Below are 24,208 nucleotides of genomic sequence, written 5' to 3'. Positions count from 1 at the left end.
GATTCTCCTGCCTCAGCCTCCCGAGTAGCCGGTATTACAGGCACGTGCCACCATGCCTAGCTGATTTTTTGTATTTTTAGTAGCGACAGGGTTTCATCATGTTGGCCAGGCTGGTCTTGAACTCCTGACCTCAAGTAATCTACCCACCTCGGCCTCCCAAAGTGCTGGTATTATAGGCGTGAGCCACTGTGCCTGACCGAATCTTCAGTTTTTATTCTAAGAATGGGACATAAGTTTGTGTCTTCTGTTTTTATTTCTTCTATTAGGTTGGTGCAAAAGCAGTTGCCATTACTTTTAATGGCAAAACTGCAATTACTTTTGCACCAACCTAATGTATCTTTCATTGTATATTACTTTTTCAAATATTCCATAACAGAAGATTTCACAATTTAGAATAGGCATAGATGACTGTAAGGCAGATTTTTATAATCTGTTTTCCCCTCCCCTTATCACCTTGTATAGCTGCTTACTACATTCTTACAAAGACTAGGTCTGGGAATATATATGCTGTGATTTAAAGAGAAAGGGATTAAGATGTTGGTTAGTCTCAGGTCATGCTGATTTTCAAAGTATGTGAGAATATTCCTACTTATTAGGAATGTAAGTACTATATAGCAGTTTATTTTTCTATTACATTGTTGCTTTTGTAGTTTTTAGCCACTTTTTTCTCTTTAAAGTGACCTTTTCTTTTGATACAATTTCAAAATTACAGAACAGTTGCAAGAATAGTAAAAAGAACTCCTGTGTATAGGCTTTACCTAGACTCACTACTTATTTACATTTTGCCACATTTACTTTGTTGTTGATTCTCTGCCCTCCTTCTGCTGTGTGTGTGTATATTTTTAAAATTTCTTAACCATGTAAGAGTAAGTTGAGCTATCATGTTTCTTATATTTACTTAAATTTGTAGGCCTATATTTCTTAAGGATTCTTATTTTTATGACTAAGATACAATTATCAAAGTCAAGAAATTTAATGTTATAGTAATATCTAATTTACAATCCATATTCAAATATTGTTAATTAGCTAATAATGTTCTTTATGGTTTTCACCTGTACTCAATAAAATTCAGGTAGACACGTTGCATTTAGCTGCATTTAACTGTCATAATTTTTTAATTCTCTTTAACCTGGAATAGGTCCTCAGCTTTTCTTTGTATTTCTTGACTTTGATATTTGAAGAGTGTAGATCAGTTACTTTGTAGAATATTCTTCAGTTTGGTTTTGTCTGATGTTTCCTCATGATTAGATTCATCGGGAATTCCACAGATAGGATGTTATATCCTCAGTTTTATCAGAAGAAACATGATGCCAGCTTGTCCCAGCGTAGATGATATTCACATTGATCACTTAGTTAAGATGATGTTGTCTGGTTTCTCCACTATGAAGTTAACATGTTTCCCTTTGAGATTAATAGTAATTTGTAGGAAGGTCCATGATATAAATATCATGTTCCTCATCAAACACTTATCCAGTAGTTTTAGCATCTATAGATGATTTTCCTAAGTTCATTATTCTTTGCACATTTAATAGTTGGCATTCTACTCTAAGGAAAAATCAATCTTTTCTTGACTTCAGGTCCTTTTTCTGGTGACTTCTGCTACACAAGTCCTGGAATAAGGACAACGTATGCCAAGAGAATGCCTTGATTCCACTTGTGGTTTCTGAACTTCACCTACTGTCCTCCACCCCGAAGGAAGAGCAAGTTTTATTCCTCAACTGTCTCCTTATAGGCTAGAATATCATCACCCTATTTTGAGACTTTCCTTGATCACCCTGAAAGGATTCATTCTTCTATGTTAGGCTTCCAATATTGCTTTGTGCATCAGCTGTTTTAACATTGACCATTTTATTTTGTATGTTTTGTTTGTTTGTGTATTATAATTGTTTTCTTTTTATTTTATTTTATTTTTTGAGACGGAGTCTCGCTCTGTCGTCCAGGCTGGAGTGCAGTGGCCGGATCTCAGCTCACTGCAAGCTCCGCCTCCCGGGTTTACGCCATTCTCCTGCCTCAGCCTCCCGAGTAGCTGGGACTACAGGTGCCCGCCACCTCGCCCGGCTAGTTTTTTGTATTTTTTTAGTAGAGACGGGGTTTCACCATGTTAGCCAGGATGGTCTTGATCTCCTGACCTCGTGATCCGCCCGCCTCGGCCTCCCAAAGTGCTGGGATTACAGGCTTGAGCCACCGCGCCCGGCCTATAATTGTTTTCTTTTCAACTGGGCTACTAGCTTCTCAAGCTTAAAGATCATATTCATCTTCATACATGTCTGGTGTTTATCAAAGAGTTCAGTTAGGACTGAGAAGGTACTCAGTAAAAATTTCACCGAATGAAAAAGTAGCAGAGCATCTACCATAATAACTGTGGCATTGGGTTAAGTTGCAACTTATAAACTCATTTTGTTGCCTGAGTCCAGATTTTTTTTTTTTCTGGAGTTCTCCCTAACCTTGCGAGTGGGCCTGTTAAGTAGTAAGTAGTATACACCTAGATATGGATAGATAAGTAGGTGACCAAACCTAATGGATTAAGGCCATCCTTGCCTTGGTCACTTACTGAAGATCAGATCATGTGTCATATTGTTCCTGTGCTTTTCTTCCTAAATGGGCTTTTTCCCCTTTCTCATTTGGGAATGGGGTAGCCTAGAACGTATTTGGGAATGTGTTCCAGATTTTTTTAAACAAGTATTAAAGATTATTTATATTATGCTTTGTTTCCAAAAGGTTTTAAGGTGGATTAAAATATAAGATTATATTAAGTGAAGTGGAAGAAAATGAGACAAAACCAAGGGCAGAGATTTATGATGGAATAAGGCATGAGTTAAGTATAAAAATGTATCTTGTAAAGACATTGCTTTGAGTAAGTCATAAGTCCGTTTCTAGAATGATTTCTTTCTGAAGTTTCATGATCTCAGTAGGTCAAGGTGAGGGTGGGGAATAAATCTAGGTTGAGCAGCAGAAACATACTTATTGCAGAACTTTTCAGAGCAATTATGTGCTAATATGTATATGAAAGATGAAGAGTGGAAGATACAATATAAAGTGTTCCCCAACTTTTTTGACCATGGAACCCTTTTTTGCAAACATCTTGAGGAACAAATGTTCTCTGGAACATTTTGGGCCTTGCTGTCTAGGCAATTAAATACTGTGAAGTCCTTGAGCTTTATGACAGTGCTTCAGAGGGAAGGTATATATTACATCGTAAAAGGGATATAGATATCTTAGGTTTAGTTTAGAAGCAATGATTTAGGTGTGTAAGGTATTTGGAATCACTTTGTATGAGCAATAGTTGGTGGAAACAGGATATTTATCATGAAGAAGAGAAGATGGGGATGGGTTGGGTTGGTGGGGACATAGGAGCTTTTGTCAGTTATCTTCAGGACTATGATGTGGAAGAAGGAAAAGAGTTGGTCTTTGTGGATACAGGAACAGACAATAGAAGTGCTAAGTAGAAGTCACAACAAGACCTGTTTCTACTCAATATGAAAAAACTTTCTGATTGTCATAACTGTGCAGAGTTGTAAGGAAACTGTCTTAGAAAGTAGTGAGTACTTTGGTGCTAGAGTTCTCAGACCCATGGGAATATTGTGAAGATTTTAGTATAAGATTGATGGCAGCATTAGACAAACTTTAAGATCTCTTCTAATAGAGAAGTCTTAAGATTCTATGAAAGCATGATATAGGCCATTTATAATAGAGACATAGGAGGTATTCTTCCACAGAGATGTCTGAGTCTGCCTTTGAGTATAATGCTAAAGTGTTTATCTCTAGTATCTAATATGTAGTAGGTATCCAATAAATACTTGTTCAGTTCAGAAAGACATCTGAGGGACAGAAGGCTACCATCTGCAAGAGACGCAGGAAGTCTAGATGAATGCACACTGCATAAGCACGTGTTACAGATCAAGCTCCTGATTTCCTAGTCATTGCATTCCATGACTTGATAGACAGTAGATTCATTTAGGTCTAAGCATAAGCCAAAAGTAGGAGAGAGAATCATTTAAAGACGAGTTTTCAAGTAGGTTCACACACTTATCTTGTGTCACAGGGTTGCTACAGTGATACTTATGGTCAGCTGCTCTTTCTGAGTATAGACAGACAGAGATGTAGCAGTCTCTCTAGTACCTACGAGGTGATGTTGTTTGGGATAATGGTCTTTGATAGATGCTATCCTATGGAAATTTGTTTTCCCTTTTTCCTATCTCTTTCTACCTTATTTCTATCAACACAATCCCTGCCTTTTTGTGGATATTCAGTGTGTCTTGTAGGGTTGGGTTGCAAAGTCATTCTTTGCCTATATCATTATGAAATTTTCTTAAGTTTGAGGGCTTAAGTTATATAAAAGGAATGATTTCATAATGTAATCAATTCTCTTAAGTTTAAATTCTACATATCTACTTAAAATGAATAAATAAAAGCTGCTCTGTGCTTCACATGGCATTTGATATTGCAGGATAGCATCCAGTCTTCTGTATTTCTGGGGAAGTTTAATGGAAAATTATTTGTCTTTAGTGTGGCATATATTCTACCTGGAGTTTTGGGGAGAAAAATGTAGTTTGTTCATGGTAATTAAAAATTCTAGATCTATTGTATATTGATTTTGTTTTTTTCAGGAAGGCTGTTTTGTTGGAAGAGTTGTTCCCCTTGCCCCAACATTTTTCAACAACTTTGTGGCTTTAAAAAATATAAGGTTCATAGAGGGTTAAACGTTTATTATATTTATTCTTGTTTTGGGAGCTACTTGAATTCTTTTCATTCTTCTGTGATGCTTTCACTGACCATCCCAATTCAAAGCAGCCTCTTACTTTCTATTTGTCTTGTTTGCCTAATCGTTTGATATTTGCCCCAAGCTACAAAGCCATATATCTTTATTTGACGTTTCCTCCATTATAATCTGAATTTAGAAGAAGGAATCATGCCTTTATATCCTCCACAATTTCCTCTTTGGTGTCTTGGACAAAGGAGTTTAGGAAGTTCGTAATAGTCTAGTCCAACTTGCTTATTTTATAGGTGGAAAACTGAAAAAATAACTTGTTGCTTGATTTGATGCACATGTAGTATTTATATGTGTACCTGTATAGCGTGAATATAATAAGCCTTGAATTAGGGCTATAATTTATTTTGAAACTAACAAACGGTCTTAGAATTGAGAACTTACAAGCTACAAAGAAACAATAATAACATTTCTATTGGCCTTCATAGTTTATAAAGCTCATTTCCATGTATCATTTCATTGCATACTCAGAAATCCTATGAGGAAGAGAGGTAACTTTATTCCCATTTTAGAAATAGTGAAACTAAGACCCAAAGAATCAACTTGCTAATAATTGATATAGTTGGGGCTATAACCCACGACTTTGAGCTCCAAATGTTACACTTGTCCTGTTATATCATGCTGGTTCTAGGTCATCTGTCTTTTCTTGCTGGCAGTGAACAGGATTTCCTTCAGTAATTCAGCCATCCAATAAGTGTTGACAGAATGCTCAGGCTGTAATACAACACATATTTTCAGGTGCATTGGAGAAAGTAAGACTCCTACAGCATTTTGTTCTTACTGTACACAAACATGCACTCACCTACACATATACATACCTATTTATAATAGCAATTATCACATTGAATTGTAATTTGTCTTTTTACATGTCTGTCTCCCCAACCAGACTATGTGCTTCTTGAGCATCCTCTGATTATTCTGTGAGCTCCTTTATATCTTCAATGCCATATCTAGATTCTGGCACAGAAGCGTCCAGTTTGTGGAATCAATGAATGAGTGAATGAATAAGTGAATTCAGAAGTGAAAGACATTATGCCCTCTAGGGGCTTATAGTCTTCTTGGGGAGATAAAGCATGTAGTTTACAATAAATAGAAAGATAAACAAACAGACAAAAAAAAATTGTTTTTTTTTTTTTAAGAGAAACTTTGTTTATAGGGTTTGTTTTTTTTTAACTAATATAAAACAGATTCCCAGCCTGTAGTTCATGTAATTGCTTCCCGGCGTCAGGATTGGTCAGAACATGAGATTGCAATGGAGACTAGCCCTACCATAATTTATCAGGATGTATCCAGTGAATCACAATCAGCTACTTCAACAATCAAAGCTCTGTTAGAACTCCAACAGACAACAGGTATGAATTCACATGCTCAACTGAATGAAGCATGTTTTCTCTAGAGACGGGTTGTGCTAAAATACTACCACTGTTATGATTATTACCATTATTTATTATTATTATTATTATTGCTATTATTTGAGCACATTTCCCCCCTCTGGACTTGTCTGTAATCATTGGTACAGTCTGGTTTACTTGTTCAGTAAGATGTGCACAGGAATATTGAAGTACAAATGGACTATCTGTAGAAAGGAGAAAAAAAATTGACAGCTCTGTCTTCTTTGTCTCTTGCTTAAAATGGAGAGTCCTATTGTTTCTTAGCACTAGAAAGGAGTAGTTCTATCACTTCTAAGCACAAGGCTAGATACAGTACAGTTGCCACTTGCATTTAAGAGTAGCAGGAGGCAGATTGAAGGGCCTTGCCATCCTCCTTGATATTGGTAAAGCACAAAACACCTTTAGTGGCCCTTGCTAACATTCTGATTTGTTTTAATTTTATCTTCAGACTTATTTCTTTGAATAGTATAGGTTAGCCACTTGAGCTGTCATGCAAAGTTGTCCTCATATAACAAGATCCTATCAGTATTTCTAATTACTAAATATCTTTGATAAACTCTAGAACAAACCTGTGGAAGTTGTACTGACTTTTCTACTATAATAGGTCAAAGATTTTCAGAGTATTTAAGTGACCTTAGCAATTATGTCATCCAACCCTTTCATGTTATGGATAACTAAACTGAGATCTAGAGAGGTTTATCCAGCTGATTAGTGGCAGAGTGAGACTCATCTTTTGGTTCCTAGTTCAATGTCCTCTCTACTCGTAGGGTGACTTTTGTATTTTTGTTGTTGTTTTACTTATTTTGTTTAATTGTTTTGATTTTTGTCAGGTTATGTACTCAGTGGGTATGAACATTCAGTGGACTTAGTTACTGGTTACCGTTTATTGTAACTTCCACCTTGTTTGATCCAAAGATTACTAGCACTTAATGTAAGTCTTTGGTTCATCCTTCTGTCGGTGTTATTTTTGACCTTAGGGATTTCTTTAGTTCTTTGTCGTTGACATACTCAGCCATTTCTGTTAATACCTGATAGAGGTGGGGACTTTGAACACAGAGATTTTGTAGAAAAGTTGATAACAAGGTATATAGAAAGTGAATCTACTCACGGAAATCATTCTGATTCCAGACTGTTGTATCAGACATTTTTGTAGAAACAGAGAAGCCATTTTTTTCTAACCATGAAAATTTGTATTCTTTAGGAGTTGTTGAAGATATTGTAACATTCATTTGGAGATATCTTGAATTTTTAATAGCGCAAATTAAACTGGTCATTGTGTTGTGCTATTCTGGGTAGATGCGTCCTAGAGCAAATCATGTTATGTACTGCTTATTCACCCTTTGTTTTTAGGTTGATGAACTCAAGGCCACAGGGAATACCTTGAGGAAGGGTATAGGAAATACCTTAAGGAGCTTGTACAAGAGAAAAATTCAGTTGTTTGGTTTAGAGATAAAAAAGAGATGATTTTTGTGTTATTGTATGTGAGTCCTTCTTACTAGGCTGCTGAGTATGGTTATGCAAGTTGTGCACTAAACAGCCATACATAGCAATCTGCTTTTTTCTTTTCGATTCACTGTCTACTTAGTCACTGCAAGTGTGGCACCCCAGAGGTCTGGTTCATTATTCCTGTGGACAACTCTGGTTTTGGTACTTGTTTGTAATAAAAGTTAACTTTTCCCCTGACTTTTTTATGCAGTAAAGGAAAAATTGGAATCTAAACCAAGACAACCCACTATTGACCTGAGTCAAATGGCAGTGCCTATTCAGATGACCCAGGAAAAGAGACATTCTCCTGAGAGTCCATCAATTGCTGTGGTAGAGTCAGAACTAGTAGCTGAATACATCACTACTGGTAGGTGTCCTCTTAAAAGATAGTATTAAGGTAGGAGAAACTACCTTTCTGAATTTCATGGGGTGATTGTTTGGGGGAGAATATATTCTTTATATTTTTAGCTTTTTTCCTGTTTGTTTTCAGAGCAAATTCAACATCCTTGGGATTTACCCTGTCTTTAATGACTAGGAAAAAAAATAGGATGTTGCAAAGTTTGTAGGTAATATAAAACTACAAGTCAGCCATAAATAACAACTGTGAATATACAGCAACAGTTATAGGGAAAGGATAAAATATCTTTTGTCTAAGAATGAGTTTTGCTTTTTGTTTGTTTGTTTTTTGAGACAGGGTCTAACTCCCATCGCTCAGGCTGGAGTGCAGTGGCGCAATCATGACTCACTGCAGCCTCAACTTCCTGGGCTCAGGTGATCCTCCTGCCTCAGCCTCCTGAGTAGCTGGGACTACAGGTGTGTGCCACTATGCCTGGCTAATTTTTTGTATTTTTAGTAGAGATGGGGTTTTGCCATGTTGCCCGGGCTGGTCTTGAATTCCTGGACTCAAGAGATCCGTCCACCTTGGCCTCCCAAAGTGCTAGAATTACAGGCATGAGCCACTGCGCCTGGCCTAGAATAAGTATTTTTATACATCTGGATTTTTTAGTTTTGTGGGAAGGTGAGTCAAGGGGGAAAGAAGTAGTAAAATCCAGTCCTTTTAATATTTTTCAAAAAGTAGAAAACCTTAGCCAGGTGCGGTGGCTCACGCCTGTAATCCCAGCATTTTGGGAGGCCTATGCGGGCAGATTGCTTGAGGTCAGGAGTTTGAGACTAGCCTGGCCAACATAGCGAAACCCCGTCTCTACTAAAACTACAAAAATGAGCTGGGCGTGGTGGCGCTCGCCTGTAGTCCCAGCTGCTCGGGAGGCTGAGGCACGAGAATCCCTTGAATCCAGGAGGCGGAGGTTGCAGTGAGCTGAGACTGTGCCACTGCACTCCAGCCTGGGTGTCAGAGGGAGACTCCGTCTCACAATAAAAACAAAAACAAACCAAAAAACCCTTAAATCCATGTAAATACTTACAAGTTCTGGTGGAAAGCAGATTAGGTATTTGTTTAAAATGTGGTCTGGCAGAAAAACACTGAGATTTTTAGATGGCATATATAGAGAAATAAAACAAGATATATTATTTCTATCCTATTCTGATTAGACCACACCTGGAATACTGCTTTCTCTTTTGAACACTTTATTACCTTGAAATTTGAAATAGTTCAGGGAGTAGTAATGTGAATAATTAAAGAGTTTAAGAGAGATGACTTATGAGGCAATATGTAGAGGACTCCTATCTTAAGTTTTCTTTAGCAGTGATTAAAGGAGAACATAAAGTTACAGATATTTGAAGGACATAAATACCAAAGAGAAAAGGAAGTCTTTGGCATCATTTTAGGAGATAATATTATTAAGACTAATGGATTAAAATTGCCAAAGGGGAAAATCCAGGTAAGATATGGAAAGCCATCTAGAATCTTTCTTTAGAGTTATTTAGCAGAAAGCTAATTAAAGCAGAGGCCAGTATTCTGGGGAACTTAATGTTAACCTCTGGGGGTAGACTAGATTATTGCATGGTGAATGGATGAAAAGACCTATGATTTCTTCCCTTACTTATCCTTTCAGAACGCACTGATGAGGGGACAGAGGTTGCTTTTCCCCTTCTAGGTAAGTGGTGTGCATCCATTTGTAGTATCACTGAAGGTAAAAGATGATTGTTTTGGGGGGAACCACTTAAATGGATGCGCTCTACTCTCATCTGGTAGAGGAAAGGTAAGCTCCACTTAGCGAAAGGAAGAGAGATTTTTCTTTTGTAGAATAGTGGAATTCTTTCTCAGAAATTAGCATTTTGACAGTGGGAAAGAGTTCTTTAAAATAATAAAAATGACTGTTTTATGGTGTTTATATGGCCCAGTTAAGGTCACTTCAGCTATATTCCAAGTGTTTATTCTGTGACCTTCTTCCATAATCTCCACCCATGATATCCACAGCCATATTGACCATTTGTTTGAATTAAAAGCCAGCTGCTCTGCTTGACCTGCCCTTTGTATCATTCTGCAGTGGGTACTAGTTCTCTCTAACTTTCCTGAACTCTGGAGAATTACCGTGAAGTAATTTATAGTTGAAGGAGAATTTTTTTAAATAGACTTAGTTGTTCTTTTTAAAATCCATGTCACTTCTTAATAAAAAAAATGCTTAATGTAATAATTATGAAGATTAGTATGGGTGGTAGAAGTGTCCCATATAATCTGATAATTTCATCTGAAATATGTTATTTATTTTCACATGTCATTTCTGATGCTTTCATTTAAAAACTATTAATTTGCTTAATTTTAATATTATAATTTGTTTTTTCTACTCAGTCATATTGTAAATTACTTCAGTCATTGTTTTAATGTAAACCTTGACTATCTTTTTTTCGGTTCTGTTGAGTACATGTGGAAGATTTTGTTAACTCACATAATTTAACATGTGCATACAAAGCATACTGTGAAATACTGTAAGATAGTACAGTACATTTATAAAAGAATACTGGTAATGCTGCCTATACTCTCAAATCACATGTAGATATATGTATAGCAACAATAGAAACACTGCATTTGTGAATATAGATAGAATGTGTCATAAAAAATAAATAAAGCCTATTTATATTTCACTGGATAGTTTTAAAGTTAGTCCTTATAATACATAAATGGCATTTTTACATTGATTTCCATAGTGATCATCTTACTCTTGAACACCCCACTGTGACTTTTCTAAACAGGAAATAAGTGCTATTTGAAATTATAGATCAGGGTATATGAATATTAGAATCATGGATTATTGAGAGAGTTTCAATAATCCTAAAATCCTTAGCTAATTTACAGATATGTTATATTTTTATCTGTTTGTAATTCAAAGGGTTAGTTTCCCCGTAATCATACGCATTTTTAAAGCTCTGTGGACTGTGTAAAAAGTTGAAGTTGAGGCCGAGTATGGTGGCTCATGCCTGTAATCTCAGCACTTTGGGCGGCCGAGGTGGGCAGATCACTTGAGGCCAGGATTTCAAGACCAGCCTGGCCGTAATGGCAAAACCCTGACTCTACTAAAAAATACAAAAATTAGCCTGGTGTGGTAGTGCACACTTGTAGTGCCAGCTACTCAGGAGGCTGAGGCATGAAAATAGCTTGAAACTGGGAGGTGGAGGTTGCAGTGAACAGAGATTGTGCTATTGCACTCCAGCCTGGGTAACAGAGCAAGACTGAGTCTCAAAAATAAATAAATAAATGAATAAAAAGTTGAAGCTGAAGCCGGTAAAATTTGATAGATTGGTTACTTCATGGGACCTTTGCAGCAATAGAATAAGAAGCAGGGATGTTTTCTGTACTGCATGCTTATCCATTTGTGCCAGGTGAGCTAAATTTGAGATGATAGAACAGATTTTTCTATTCTTTTGTTAACTCTTTATATTTGTTTAGTACTTTATAGTTTAAGGACAATTTTTCAATGTGTTACTTCATTTGGTCCTCTTCTAGATAGAAACAGCAAGCTTTTATTATCCCATTAAAAGAAAATCAATCAGACAAAACAAAATCTCTTAAGTTTTTGAGGCTAATAGAGGATGAGTGACCTCTTCAAATTCACTTGGCTCTTTGGTAGTAGAATAGAACAGGATCCAAGTGTGATTCTTGATTCAGTTTATTTTCTGCAGTATCACCCAGACCTTTAGATTTTTAGGAACTGTAAGGTTGTGAGACAGAATCACTTAATACAAAGGAGTGAGTGCTACTAATGTTTTTATTGCATGTAGAACTGAGACCAAGAGGTTAAAGAACTTGAATTGCCTTACTTAAAGATATTATTTTGGGATTACAGAAACTGATTACTGCTTTGTTACCTTAATGGGATGAAAGTCATTGGAGAAAGTGAGTACAGCTCACAGGAGGATGCAACTTTAAGGGGTTTGTTCCTCCTTTGTGATAAGAGTTTTCACAGTGCTTCCATATACATTTCTCATCTCATCCTTATAATAGCTCTGTTATTCCCATTTTGCAGATGAGGAAACAGTCTCAGAGAAGATAAGAGACTTTCTTAGAGTCACACAGCTCATAGATGGGCAGACTGTGGTCTTCTGCCTCCTAGTTCACAATGCTACACTTTGTTTCTGTGATACAAGCTCACAGACATTTGTTTAAAATGACTACTGGTTACAGATGCTGTGGTGATTTCTGGAGAAATATCATCACCTCCTCTATTTTCAGTCAGCCATCGCTCCCAGCCCCAACAGCCTTCCCAGCCCCAGCGGACCCTGCTCCAGCATGTGGCTCAGTCACAGACCGCAACACAGACTTCGGTGGTGGTGAAGTCCATCCCAGCATCTTCCCCTGGAGCAATCACCCATATTATGCAGCAGGTTGTATCTCTTCTTTTTCTTTCTATCTTCTGTAACTCCCCATGCTTGAAATAAGATTCAGTGTCATCTTGTATTTTAGGAGGAGAAATAATTGAAATGTAGAGTGTTTGCGTAATTCTTTTCTAAGAAATGAGTAAAAGAAATTAATTAAGAGTCTTAACATCAGAAAATAATTCTGAAACAGTATTCTTAAATCCGTGAATTCTTACCATTTCAAAAAGGCGAGAATATCTAGATGAATCTAATGACATCAGAATTGGTCACTGTTTTTGTGTATTTTACTGTGGAAGAATGTATCATCGAAGTAAATAAGATTTTCAAATGAAATAACATTTGGCTTGTTTAGCTGTTTGCTGCTGAGTTTGTGTTTTTGTTTTGTTTTGTTTTTGCTTTTATAATGAATCCTTATAGTAACATTATGAATAAATAGGAAAATAAATACTTGATTTTTTTTTTTAACTATACACGGTCAATTACAGAGGAAGAGATGCAACAGAAAGTTGAGAATATAAATCTAATGTAAAACAGGACATCTGGTATTAAGGGTAATGGGGAAAAGGAAAAATATGTTGATAGGTTGAATTTGTGTCAGATACTGTGCTTTGAGCTTTAAGTATATTAACTTGTTTGATTCTTACTATGATCTCGCAAGGCGGGTGGATTATCCCTCTTTTACAAGTGAGGAAACTTATGCTCTCTTCAGTAAGAAAGTAAGGAACTTGCTCCAGGTGGCAGAGCCAGGATTTAAACCCAAAATGAACTGCCTCTGTTAAATAGTTATATTATGGATATCAGATTAAAGCATGACTTATCATTAGTAGTCACATAAGTCACCATCACTCACATGATGATGAATCTAACTGTAGGCAAACTACTTGAAAGAAAGGCAACAAAGAATGTTGAATTGAAAGCCTGTGTGTGCAAAGTCATTATGATATAGGGGAGAGTCACAACTGAATCTCAAAATTTTGTAATTTAGGATTTAAGTGTAGCATATGATAAGGCAGTAGGGAGGATGGGGATAGGGTGGATCTTGCTTTGTCACTGAGGGAAGCCAACTGGCTGGAGGTATTGTTGGGCGGCAGGTCTCAGCCTGGAGTCCGGCCCTCACCTGGCAACTCCTGACATTGACCTTTCTCCAGACACCTAGAGAGGTCTGACAGGCTGGCCCTAACCATGTCACTCAAGATGATGCCTCCTCACAACACTTAGCACTGACACTGGGCACTCTGCCTTTCTACTGACAGGAATGCTCTTGTCCCCTCCTCAGTCTCCTTCCCTCCTGGGAGCCAGGGCTCTGGGGGTCTGAGGAAAGGGGCAAGGAATGCTAGTCGAGAGGTGCTTCATACAGACCTTGGTGAAGCCTGAAGAAGGGTCTCCACCCATGCAGGGGGCTCTCTGTGGGGACTGGGACAGGCATGGGTCTCATACAATCTCCCTGACCTTCCAGACAGCACTGGACCTACACACGGCCACGGTGGGCTTCTCTGAACCTTGGCTTTTCTTGGGACCTCACAGCTTGGTTGCCACTTTTAGACAGGTTAACATCATGAATAGGCCACCAGCTGTTTCCTGAGCCAGGGAGCCTTTCTCTTCTTTTTCCGTGTTAGGCTGTGCTTGCAGGGCCATCTTATTCTTCTAATCTGTAAGTTCTGGACTCTCTAAGACTTTTCTGATAGTGGTAAGTAGACCAGTTTTCGAAGTACTATGTCTGAGAGTTGAAATTGCAAGTTTCAGTCGAAAGCTCCTTGAGGTTTCTTGGCCTTTTTAGGTTCTTCTGAAAATTTTTGAGTGAATCTCATAAGTCTTTTTCAGTTAAGAGGAAAATGTAGCAATGTAGATGTTTTTTCTTATTTCATTCTTACTTTGTGCCTTTTTTACTTAGGCATTAAGCAGTCACACTGCTTTTACCAAACACAGCGAGGAATTTGGAACTGAGGAGGGCGAGGTTGAAGAGATGGACACTTTAGACCCTCAGACAGGTCTGTTTTACCGATCTGCCCTGACTCAGTCACAGTCAGCTAAACAGCAGAAACTTAGCCAGCCCCCGCTGGAACAGACTCAGCTGCAAGTGAAAACTCTGCAGTGCTTCCAGACTAAACAGAAGCAGACCATCCACCTGCAGGCAGACCAGCTCCAGCACAAACTCCCGCAAATGCCCCAGCTTTCCATCAGGCATCAAAAACTCACCCCTCTCCAGCAAGAACAAGCACAGCCCAAGCCAGATGTACAGCACACACAGCATCCCATGGTGGCCAAAGACAGGCAGCTTCCTACCTTAATGGCACAGCCCCCGCAAACTGTAGTACAGGTGCTTGCAGTGAAAACCACGCAGCAGCTCCCTAAACTGCAGCAGGCTCCGAACCAACCAAAAATCTACGTGCAACCCCAAACCCCCCAGAGCCAAATGTCGCTCCCAGCTTCGTCAGAGAAACAGACGGCAAGCCAGGTAACGGAATATTGATAGCATGCAAAGTTAAACTTCTCTGTTCACGGAAAAAAAAAATGAGAACATCACGACCCTATCATGATATCAGTGCTTTCTCCTGGCAAGAGGAAACCCAAAAACCTCATTACGCTGGTATTACTTTGCCCCATCAGAAGGTTGACATTAGGGAAGAAATGCACGCTTTAATATGTAGGAAGAAAAAAAAGCATAGCACTCAGAACTTGATTTTCCAGGCAATTTTTATTGAAATCACTTCAGCATTGACCAACAGTGCATAGAAGCGATATCCCTAAATTATTTTTATTTTTTGGTATAAAATATTTATTTCCATGCCTGTAAACTCTGATTTCTGTGGTAATAATGCTAAGTAAACTGCAGTCTTTAAAGGAACTTCCTTGAACATCTTTCTTTGTAGCTTATATCATAGCCATCTAGTTAAATTTATTTTTTAGATTTATCTTCTAGATTACAGAGGAATTATTGGTGGATGATTGAAAGCAAAATTATATTAGCAAAACCAGTGGTGCTGGAGTGATGTATATGTATGTATATATTATAAATATATGTATATAGGATATGTTTGTATACATGTATTTTGAAGCAAAAGATTGGAAAAATCTTTTTATTTTAAAAAGCAGAAGATTATATGAAATAATTTGAGCCAGGTTGAAGGTGTACTGTTTAGGGCTGTAAATCCCAAAGGAAAACTAGGCTGCTGAGACTATTTTTTTCTTTACTGCTATAAACCTTGGCTGGCTGAACAAAGGTTCTTTCAACCCCTCCTCTTTCTCTAGGTTTTATAAAAGTAACCAGATTCTTCCTATCCAGCCCTCTTTTTTTAAAACAGCAAGCTTCAAAACTGTCTTCCTAGTATAGCGCACAAATGTTTCTTTTGCCGTATTGTCTGGGGTGTTTGATTAGATTTTCTCAAAGAGATGTAGCTGTAACACACACAACCCCAATTTATTTTCAGGTGGAGCAGCCAATTATAACCCAAGGATCCTCTGTTACAAAGATAACTTTTGAGGGGCGCCAGCCTCCCACAGTTACAAAGATAACTGGTGGCAGTTCTGTGCCTAAGCTGACATCACCAGTTACAAGCATATCTCCCATTCAGGCCTCTGAGAAGACAGCAGTGTCTGACATTTTGAAAATGTCTTTGATGGAAGCTCAGATTGATACAAATGTAGAACATATGATAGTGGATCCCCCAAAGAAGGCTCTTGCCACTAGCATGCTCTCTGGTGAAGCAGGATCATTACCCTCCACCCACATGGTGGTGGCAGGGATGGCGAATTCCACTCCCCAGCAACAGAAATGTAGAGAGTCCTGTTCAAGTCCATCCACTGTTGGCTCTTCCCTAACGACAAGGAAAATTGATGCACCAGCAGTGCCTGCAACAGGCCAGTTCATGCGTATTCAGAATGTAGGCCAAAAGAAAGCTGAAGAGAGTCCAGCAGAAATTATCATCCAGGTAAGAATTGGAAGGAAAATGAGAAATCTTGGGCATCTTGGGGGTTGTGGGTTTGTTTGATATACTTTTGACTTGTCACAGGAAGAGTTAAGCCAAGACAGCAAGAAGACATAGATATTATCTTTGAGATGGTGTTTGACAAATTTGGTTTAACACCTATTACAAAAATACAAATTTATTTATTTTCTGGAATAGAATCAGAAAATTGATGGACATTGTCACCCAGCACACTGTAAAGGCAATAAAGGGCCCATGTGTCAGTTTGATTTTGTAAGATACAAGCTATACGTGCCAATGTGTTCACTCATTAAGTCAACCCAGAAGATAGGAAGTTCCTGGGTTCAAATTTTGTATTCCTCAATTTTGCCCAAAAAATTCTGGAATGTAACTGGATTGCACTTCTATTTCAGGTTAATTTGGGGGACCCTTTTCTTGGAAAAACAGTTCTTGTTCTTGATCCAAATTTATGACTCAGGACAATCAAACCTCAACTGCAGTGTCTGGAGAGACATGTTCTAAGGGGATATTTCTAAATAATGTTTATATTTAATTTGGGACTAACCATGAACTTTACTGTTTAATTCAATCATTGTTATTAAAAAATCTTGTTTGGTTACTCTCATGTCTTGGTAAATACAGGCTAATTAACACAATAGAATTATTCATTGATAATAGATGGTATCTCACATTTCCTTGATTCTAAAAATCATCTCTTGTCATGCATAATAGATCAAGACTAAAGAATCACTGAGTCCAGGCTACCCCTTAGAAATTGTGTTTTATCTCCCTCTCTCCTCGCAAGGTATCAGGTTGTTTTCTTGACGTTTGTCATTCTTTGCTAAACAGATGTAGAGCTTGGAAGGTATCAGAATAGCACATTTTAGCTAATTGAGAATTTGGATTTATTGAAATGTGAGTAGACTAGGATTTACCATCAATTCATTATGGTAAACTTTCTCTTTGCCATGATCCCAAGCTATGGGAGAATGCAAATTGACCAATGTTAAACCAGTTAAGATAGAATTAAGTATAGAGGAAGTGCTTAAAGGCAAGCAGAAATGGCCATTGAATTATTACAATAATTTGTGTTTCCCTTTGTAAAAAGAAATGTAAATGAAGTAAATATTTCCTAACAAAAGGATTTGTGATTTTTTGTATTTTCCCCTGAAGAAGTAAGGTGTGGTGGAAAAGGAATGGTTTTCTGGCTTTGCCATTCATTGTATGATTTTGGGCAAGGCCACTTAACGTCATTTTGCCTTGGATTTCTCATCAGTAAAATGGGAATCAGTAATGCTACTTTACAGGATTGATACAAGGATTACACAAAATCAAGCACCTAGCACAGTACGTGGCTCATGGTGGTTGTCTAACAGATGGTAACTATTACTGTTTTTACCAAAATTATCATGCCTACTGGGGGCTTAGATTCCTATACTCACTAAATTAAAAATCATTTTGAACAGCTTATTTGGGAATTATTTTTCTGCACTTTATAAACAGGAGTGAAAATGTAATTTGCTTCATGTATCAAGGATGATAGTTAATGGATAGGTTCTTTACAGAATTCACAGCCAGCTTTTAGCATGTCCCATGTGCTAGGTGTGCTATGTCAGAGGTAAGGACAGCAGAGTGATTAACAACCAAACTTTTGGAGTCAGAGATCCCTAGATGTGATTTCTACCTGTACCTATTATGTAACAGTACTGTGGGTTTGGGCAACTGAACTGACCTGTATCTCTCTGTTTCTTTACCTATGAAGTGGAAACATTAACATCTACTTCACAGGGTTGTTTTAGGATTAAGTGAGAAAATATATATAAAGCACCTGGTCAAGTGTCTGTGTAGAGCAATGCTCAATAAAAATAGCTCCTATTATTATACTCGTCATTAATATATTGTTAGAGCATTTTCAGGTCTTATTAGTTATGTTTAGCTTTGATCTGAAGTATTGATTTGCTGAGTCCTGTAAAGTGCTTTGATTCTAGAAGAATGCTCTATAAAAATTCAATGTGTTTGATATTAAATACTTTGAATGAAAAGTATTACTCTTTGTGGACAGTGTGTATTTTACTCATTGGTTGGTTCATTCATTTATTTGTTTATTCCACATGTATATTTAACTACTGTGTTCCAGGCACAGTGCTAAGTGCTGAGAATAGGGAAGTAAACAAGATGTATCTTCTATTATAAAGAAGTCTATGTATGTGGAATTCATAGACCATTAGAACTGCAAGGATCTTCACAGCGTATCCTCCAGCTATCTTATTTTACACAAGATTAATGTAGGGCTCAAAGAAGTAGAGTGACTTACTCAGAGGCCCACAGCAAGCCAGAGACAGAGCTGAACTAAAATCCAGTCCTCTTGACCTTGTCTAACAGTCTTACACAATTATCAGGTATGTGGAAGAAAGGAGCAGAAAGAAACAAACAGAACTTTGTGACTCCAGAATCAATGCGTAGGCATCTTGCATTATTTTCTTGATAGTGTAATTTATATCTTTCCCCAATAAAGGGTTATTTTGGTCAGGTATATTTGCAAAGTGCTGATATTCAACTTTGCTCTGGGGTTTTTAATGTTAAAAATGTATATTTATTCATCAAATGTTTATTGAGCCTCTGCTGTGTGCCAGGCCTTGTTCAAAGCTCTGGGCATCTAGCAATGAATAAGATAGTCAAGATCTGTGCTCTGTCCACGTTCTCCTGGAGCTTACATTTTAAGAGTAAGAAACAATTTAACACAAGATAAATGCAATGAACAAAAATGTAACAGAATGTAATAGATATGGGGGTGGGATGAACCCACTACTTTTGGGTTGGTGGTCATAGAAGGAAAGCTTTTCCAAGCATTTGAATCAAGTTGCAGAGCCAACCATGCCATGATTGGGAGGACAGAGCCAGCCATACCATGATTTAGAGGAAGAATATTCCAGGAAGAGGGGAAGGACTAGTACAAAAGCACTAAGGTACAAGTGAGTTTGACATGAAACTGGTAGCCATGGTAAGGTGTTTGGTTGTATAGCGAGTACAATAGGAAACGATTTTAGAGTTTTAAACAAGAGTATGACATGAACTGATAAACCTTTTTAAAGGATGTCTAATATGGAGGAAAAAGAATCTGACAAGGCAGTATACCTATGATATCTACTTACACAGAGGCCTACAGCAAGTGTTCTTCTGCTGGTACTCATCTTGCAGATAATAAAGGGAAAAATTAGGCTACATTTACGTTTGCTTAATAATCAAATGAAAGTTTCATTCAGTGTTCTCCTGTTGAATTAGGCAATAGATTTCAGCCTCCTTGTTAGAAGAGGCACCATAAAGGAGTGCAAAGATTGCTTTCAGTTGTACAAGATTTGGATTTGAATCTTGGCATTAACCAACTGTGTGACTTTGGTTAAGTCACCTACCCTCTCAGTTTCCTCATTTGTAAATGGGAATAATAATGTCATTTTAGTGTTGTCACAGGGATTAAGTAGAATATGATGTGTGAAAGCACCTTGCACAGTGCCTGGCATGTGGTAGTTGTCCAGTTGTCCAATAAATGTCAGTTTTCTTTTCTTTTTTTTTTTTTTCTTGGTGTTGTTGAGGAAGTTATTCTGTTACCTTTTCTTACCATGAAGATTCTCCTGTGTCTTCTCTTCCAGGCCATTCCTCAGTATGCTATTCCTTGTCACTCCAGCTCCAATGTGGTGGTGGAGCCCAGTGGGCTTCTTGAGCTAAACAACTTCACCAGTCAACAACTGGATGATGAGGAGACAGCAATGGAGCAGGACATAGACAGTAGCACGGAGGATGGAACTGAACCCAGCCCTTCTCAGAGCTCTGCTGAACGGTCCTAGTGTTTGGACACAATAGTGCACTTTAAAACCTGCTTGGTTACCAAGTGTCCAGGGAAACCCTTGTGTTTTGATGACTAAAAAGAGCACTTTGCCTGTACTTAGGCTGTGGACCCTAAAGCAGCAGTGTTTCAACGTGATATTGCTGCAGGAGCAGCATTTTAAAACAAGATAAAACTCACAGAGGAATGTACTTTTTTAAAAAAAAATGAAAAATTAAAAAAAAAGCTGCACATTTACAGTGACTTAAGACCTGGTCTTCTTTCTCTGTTGGATCATGGCCGGTGAAAAAGTTTTGTCTTGCAGTGGAAAGAGACTTCCTGTGAATGTTTCTCAACTGGTTTCTACTGAGCAAAATACCATCTGAAAGGAGTATGTGAATAGTTGTATTTTGAAATGATGTGTCAGGAAAAGTTTGTAAAAAACTTGTATGTTTTTGCAAATCTCTGGAAGTGTTGAATTGGTTAAATTTTTACATTGCTCAGTTCATAATTAGTTTATAAACACCTAGAATAATACTGGCATTAAAGAATCCTTCTTGGATGGTAGAAATCAGATCCCTAACCAGTGGGAAGTACTTTTTGGGTGGCTTGTGCATTCTTATCAGTTGTGTGCTAATTTATTGTATTGTTCCTTTGTGCTCTAAGCAGCACACTTGCCTTCTATTTATTTAAGTGTAAACATTTCAAAGCAGGCCGTACTCCTTCTGACAAATTTCTTGTAAACCAGGATTGCCTACGCTTTCCACTGTCGTCTCTCTCCACTTTCCCTCTTCCTTTAAGAAAACGTACTAAGAAATGTTTCATTGTGAAGCAGAGGAAAAGAAACATTTTCAGACCTAAAGGAAATGTTCGGTCATGTTAAGAAAACAAATTCTTCATTCATATGATGCTTTCTTAACGTTGAAATTGCACATTCACATTGGACTGAGACTTTGAAAATAACTTTTACATACTTTTGTTTAAGCCCCTTTGAAATGTGTAAAAAGTTCATTTACAGTTCTAAATGTAATGTTTTTAAGCATTCTACCTTTTTAGGACACAGTTTGTTGAAGCAATATGTTTTGGTCTTGTGATCACTGTCTGTCACAAGTAGAGTGAAAGGGGTAAGGGGGTGGGAGGGTAAGAGTTTTGACAAGTTGTGGCAAAGGAAAGTATACTTTTCATTTTTTAAAATGTAAATAGAAAAGTTTTTAACGGTTTTATATAGATTTCACTATAAATAAGCATTTTAAGACTGACAAATGTTGAATTGTACATACATTTATCAGCATAACTGCCCAGTTTTTTTGGTGCTGAAGTACTGTAAGTAGAATTCATCAACAGTCTCCTAATTTTTGCATCTACATCTGGGGGGAAAAAAAGCTGTGATATTATAGTTAATAAATTCCCACTAGAGTGACACTCAAGATTTAAACACAAGCATTCATAAGATGCACTGATCTCTGGTGGTTGTCACTAGTTCTGCTAGGTGATAATGATTTACCCATAGATGGAGCTGTTGGATATTATTTTATTGTACAAATTCATGTTTAAAAACCTTTGTGACTGTTTCTAGTTAAGTAATTTTTTAACCTTTCTTGGGTCATAGACTTCTTTGGTAAACTATGAACTCTCACCAAAAAGATACACATGCAACATGTTAAATACATGTTAGACTTTGCATACAATTTTAGGGGCTCATGGGCCTCTAAGCCTATCCATGTATTCCAGGTTAAGCCCTCTGTTACGGTCAATCCATTACTTACAGATGTAAGTTTTTATAAAATAAAGTATCTTTTAAATATTCATGGATCAAGTAACGAGCAAACTTGAATAAAGTTATGTTCTACATATTTGGCAGCATAGCATACCTGTGTCCCTTGAGAATTTAGCCTTCATATGTTTCTGCAATTGGAATGGCAAATAAAACTAACATCCTCTACATTTAAAAAAAAAAAATACAAATACTAAGAAATTATCAAGTGAGATTTGAAATTTTTCTTTTAAAGCTGCTAATTCGAAATAGAGCATGCATTCATTTATTTATTCAACAAATATTAATTGAGCATCTTCTGTATGACAGGTAGCATTCTGTGCACTGGGGATACCATAGTGAACAAACAGGAAATCCTATCCTTATGAAGTTTATAAACAGGGTTTCCTGCTGATGAAATGGATATGAGGAATGAAGATAGGAGAAAATAAGAATAATACTTAGGTTTTTTTAGTAAGTGGATACATGATGATGCCATATATGGATTTTCAGACATCCCTTTACTGAAAGTCTTAGCATTATATCTATTAGTATTCCATGTTTAAGTACATAATTTAAAAGTAATTTAAAGTCATCTCTTTGAAGAATGTTAACAAATTACAATGCAAATGCTACAGAATTTTTAGAATCCTAACCGCTATTAGGCAGTGATAAGAAAAATCTATTTGGTTTAAAGTAAACTTTAATAAGTGCCTGGTATTGCAGATGCAGTTTATGGTGAACTTAGAGGATTAAAAACAAAAGGGGGCTTCATTGAGATATCCACATGCCATAAACTCACCCATTTAAAGTATACTGTTTAATGGTTTTAGTATATTCACAGAGTTGGGCAACCGATTACTGCAATCAGTTTGAGAACATTTTCATTAATCACAAAAGAAATCCTGAACTGAAACCACCACCACCATCACTCCAGCCCTGGGTGACCACTCATCTACTTTCTGCCTCTTATGGATGTGCCGTAAGAAATGTGGACATTTCCTATAAATGAGATTATATACTATGTGGTCTTTTGTGACTTCTTTCACTTAGCGTATTTTCAAGGTTCATCCGTGTTGTAGAATGTGTCAGTACTACATTTCTTTTTCTGGCCATTCCATTGTGTGACATATATCACATTTTATTTAACCATTTTTCAGTTGATGGATATTTGCATTGTTTACACTTTTGGGCTATTATGAATAATGCTGCTATGAACATTAGTGTACAAGTTTTACGTATTTTCAGTTCTTATGGGTATATACCTAGAAGTGAAATTGCTGGGTCATACAGTGACTGTTTAACCTTCTGTGCAGGCGCCAGACTCTTTTCCACAGGGACTGCATATCAGCAGTCTATGAGAGTTTCAGTTTCTCCACATCCTTGCCAACACTTGCTGCTGTTTGTCTTTTTATTATAGTCATCCTCATGTATGAACTGTAAAGTGGTAGCCCATTGTGGTCCTAATTTCCATTCCTCTGATGGCTAATCATGAGCATCTTCATGTGCATGCTGGCCGTTCATATATCTTTGGAGAAATACCTATTCAGCTTCCTTGCCCACTTTCCAATTATTTTCTCTTTTCTCATTTTAAATTGAGAATTTTTGAAGTACAGGAAATACTACTAGTCTTAGGAGAAAAGTAATGTTTATCACCCTTAAAATCCTGGGTTGGGTTCTAGTTCTTCCTCTCTGATGTAACAAATTACTTAGCAGTATTAAAACAGTATAGCTTCATAATTGAAAACTTGCTTTTAATTACATTTCTTTGTGAGGTTCTCACAATAGCCTGCTAAGGTAGGAGACTTAGTACAAAGGAAATAGTAGTCAGGTAGTCTGGATTTGACCCTTAGGCTCTTCTGTGTATTGATCATGTGAATTTTATCAAGTCACATTTCTTCTCCGAGTCAGTTTATCCATAATAAAAGTGAGTATTTCTAACCCCATGGGATTATTATGAAGAAAAGATGAAACAGTACATGTAAAAATGCCAGTGAGAGTCAGGTGCTCAGTATTTTTGAGTCCAGTAATTACACTACTCCTACTTTATAAATAGAAAACTGAGGGTTCAAAGAAGTTAAATGATGTACTAAAACTCAGATTAAATGCTAATGACATCATGCTGAGTCACGAATTACTACCTTCTCTAGAAGGAAGTGTTTTTGCTACCAAGCAGGATTGGCCATTGAAAGGATGGAGGAACTCGGTGTTGGACTATTAACGTGTCTACTAATCAGCCTTGGGTGCCTTTACACAGAGGTGCTCGATTCAGGCCTTTTTTTTTTTTAGTTT

General features: G+C 37.3%; 1 protein-coding gene across 5 annotated transcripts in view; it reads left to right on the top strand.

Annotated features, from left to right (window-relative positions):
* LOC105509639 (chromosome unknown open reading frame, human C11orf30) overlaps nucleotides 1–22,937 on the top strand; it is a 105,879-nt gene extending 82,942 nt beyond the window's left edge. For 3 of the 5 annotated variants that reach the window (XM_011938960.1, XM_011938963.1, XM_011938961.1), the window contains 7 exons: nucleotides 5,956–6,120; nucleotides 7,856–8,011; nucleotides 9,657–9,698; nucleotides 12,272–12,423; nucleotides 14,309–14,872; nucleotides 15,846–16,346; nucleotides 19,991–22,937. In XM_011938960.1, the coding sequence (XP_011794350.1) occupies nucleotides 5,956–6,120; nucleotides 7,856–8,011; nucleotides 9,657–9,698; nucleotides 12,272–12,423; nucleotides 14,309–14,872; nucleotides 15,846–16,346; nucleotides 19,991–20,185 (1,775 nt within the window). In that variant the 3' untranslated portion in view covers nucleotides 20,186–22,937. The remainder of the gene's footprint in view (nucleotides 1–5,955; nucleotides 6,121–7,855; nucleotides 8,012–9,656; nucleotides 9,699–12,271; nucleotides 12,424–14,308; nucleotides 14,873–15,845; nucleotides 16,347–19,990) is intronic. The other 2 variants (XM_011938962.1, XM_011938964.1) reach the window with 1 other exon arrangement.
* The last annotated feature ends 1,271 nt before the right edge of the window (nucleotides 22,938–24,208 follow it).

This window comes from Colobus angolensis, unplaced genomic scaffold (genome assembly GCF_000951035.1).
Source record: "Colobus angolensis palliatus isolate OR3802 unplaced genomic scaffold, Cang.pa_1.0 Scaffold179, whole genome shotgun sequence".
In the NCBI taxonomy this organism is placed as follows: Eukaryota; Metazoa; Chordata; class Mammalia; order Primates; family Cercopithecidae; genus Colobus; species Colobus angolensis.
Note: the sequence above shows the minus strand (reverse complement) of the source record. Positions and strands in the feature narration are given on the sequence as shown.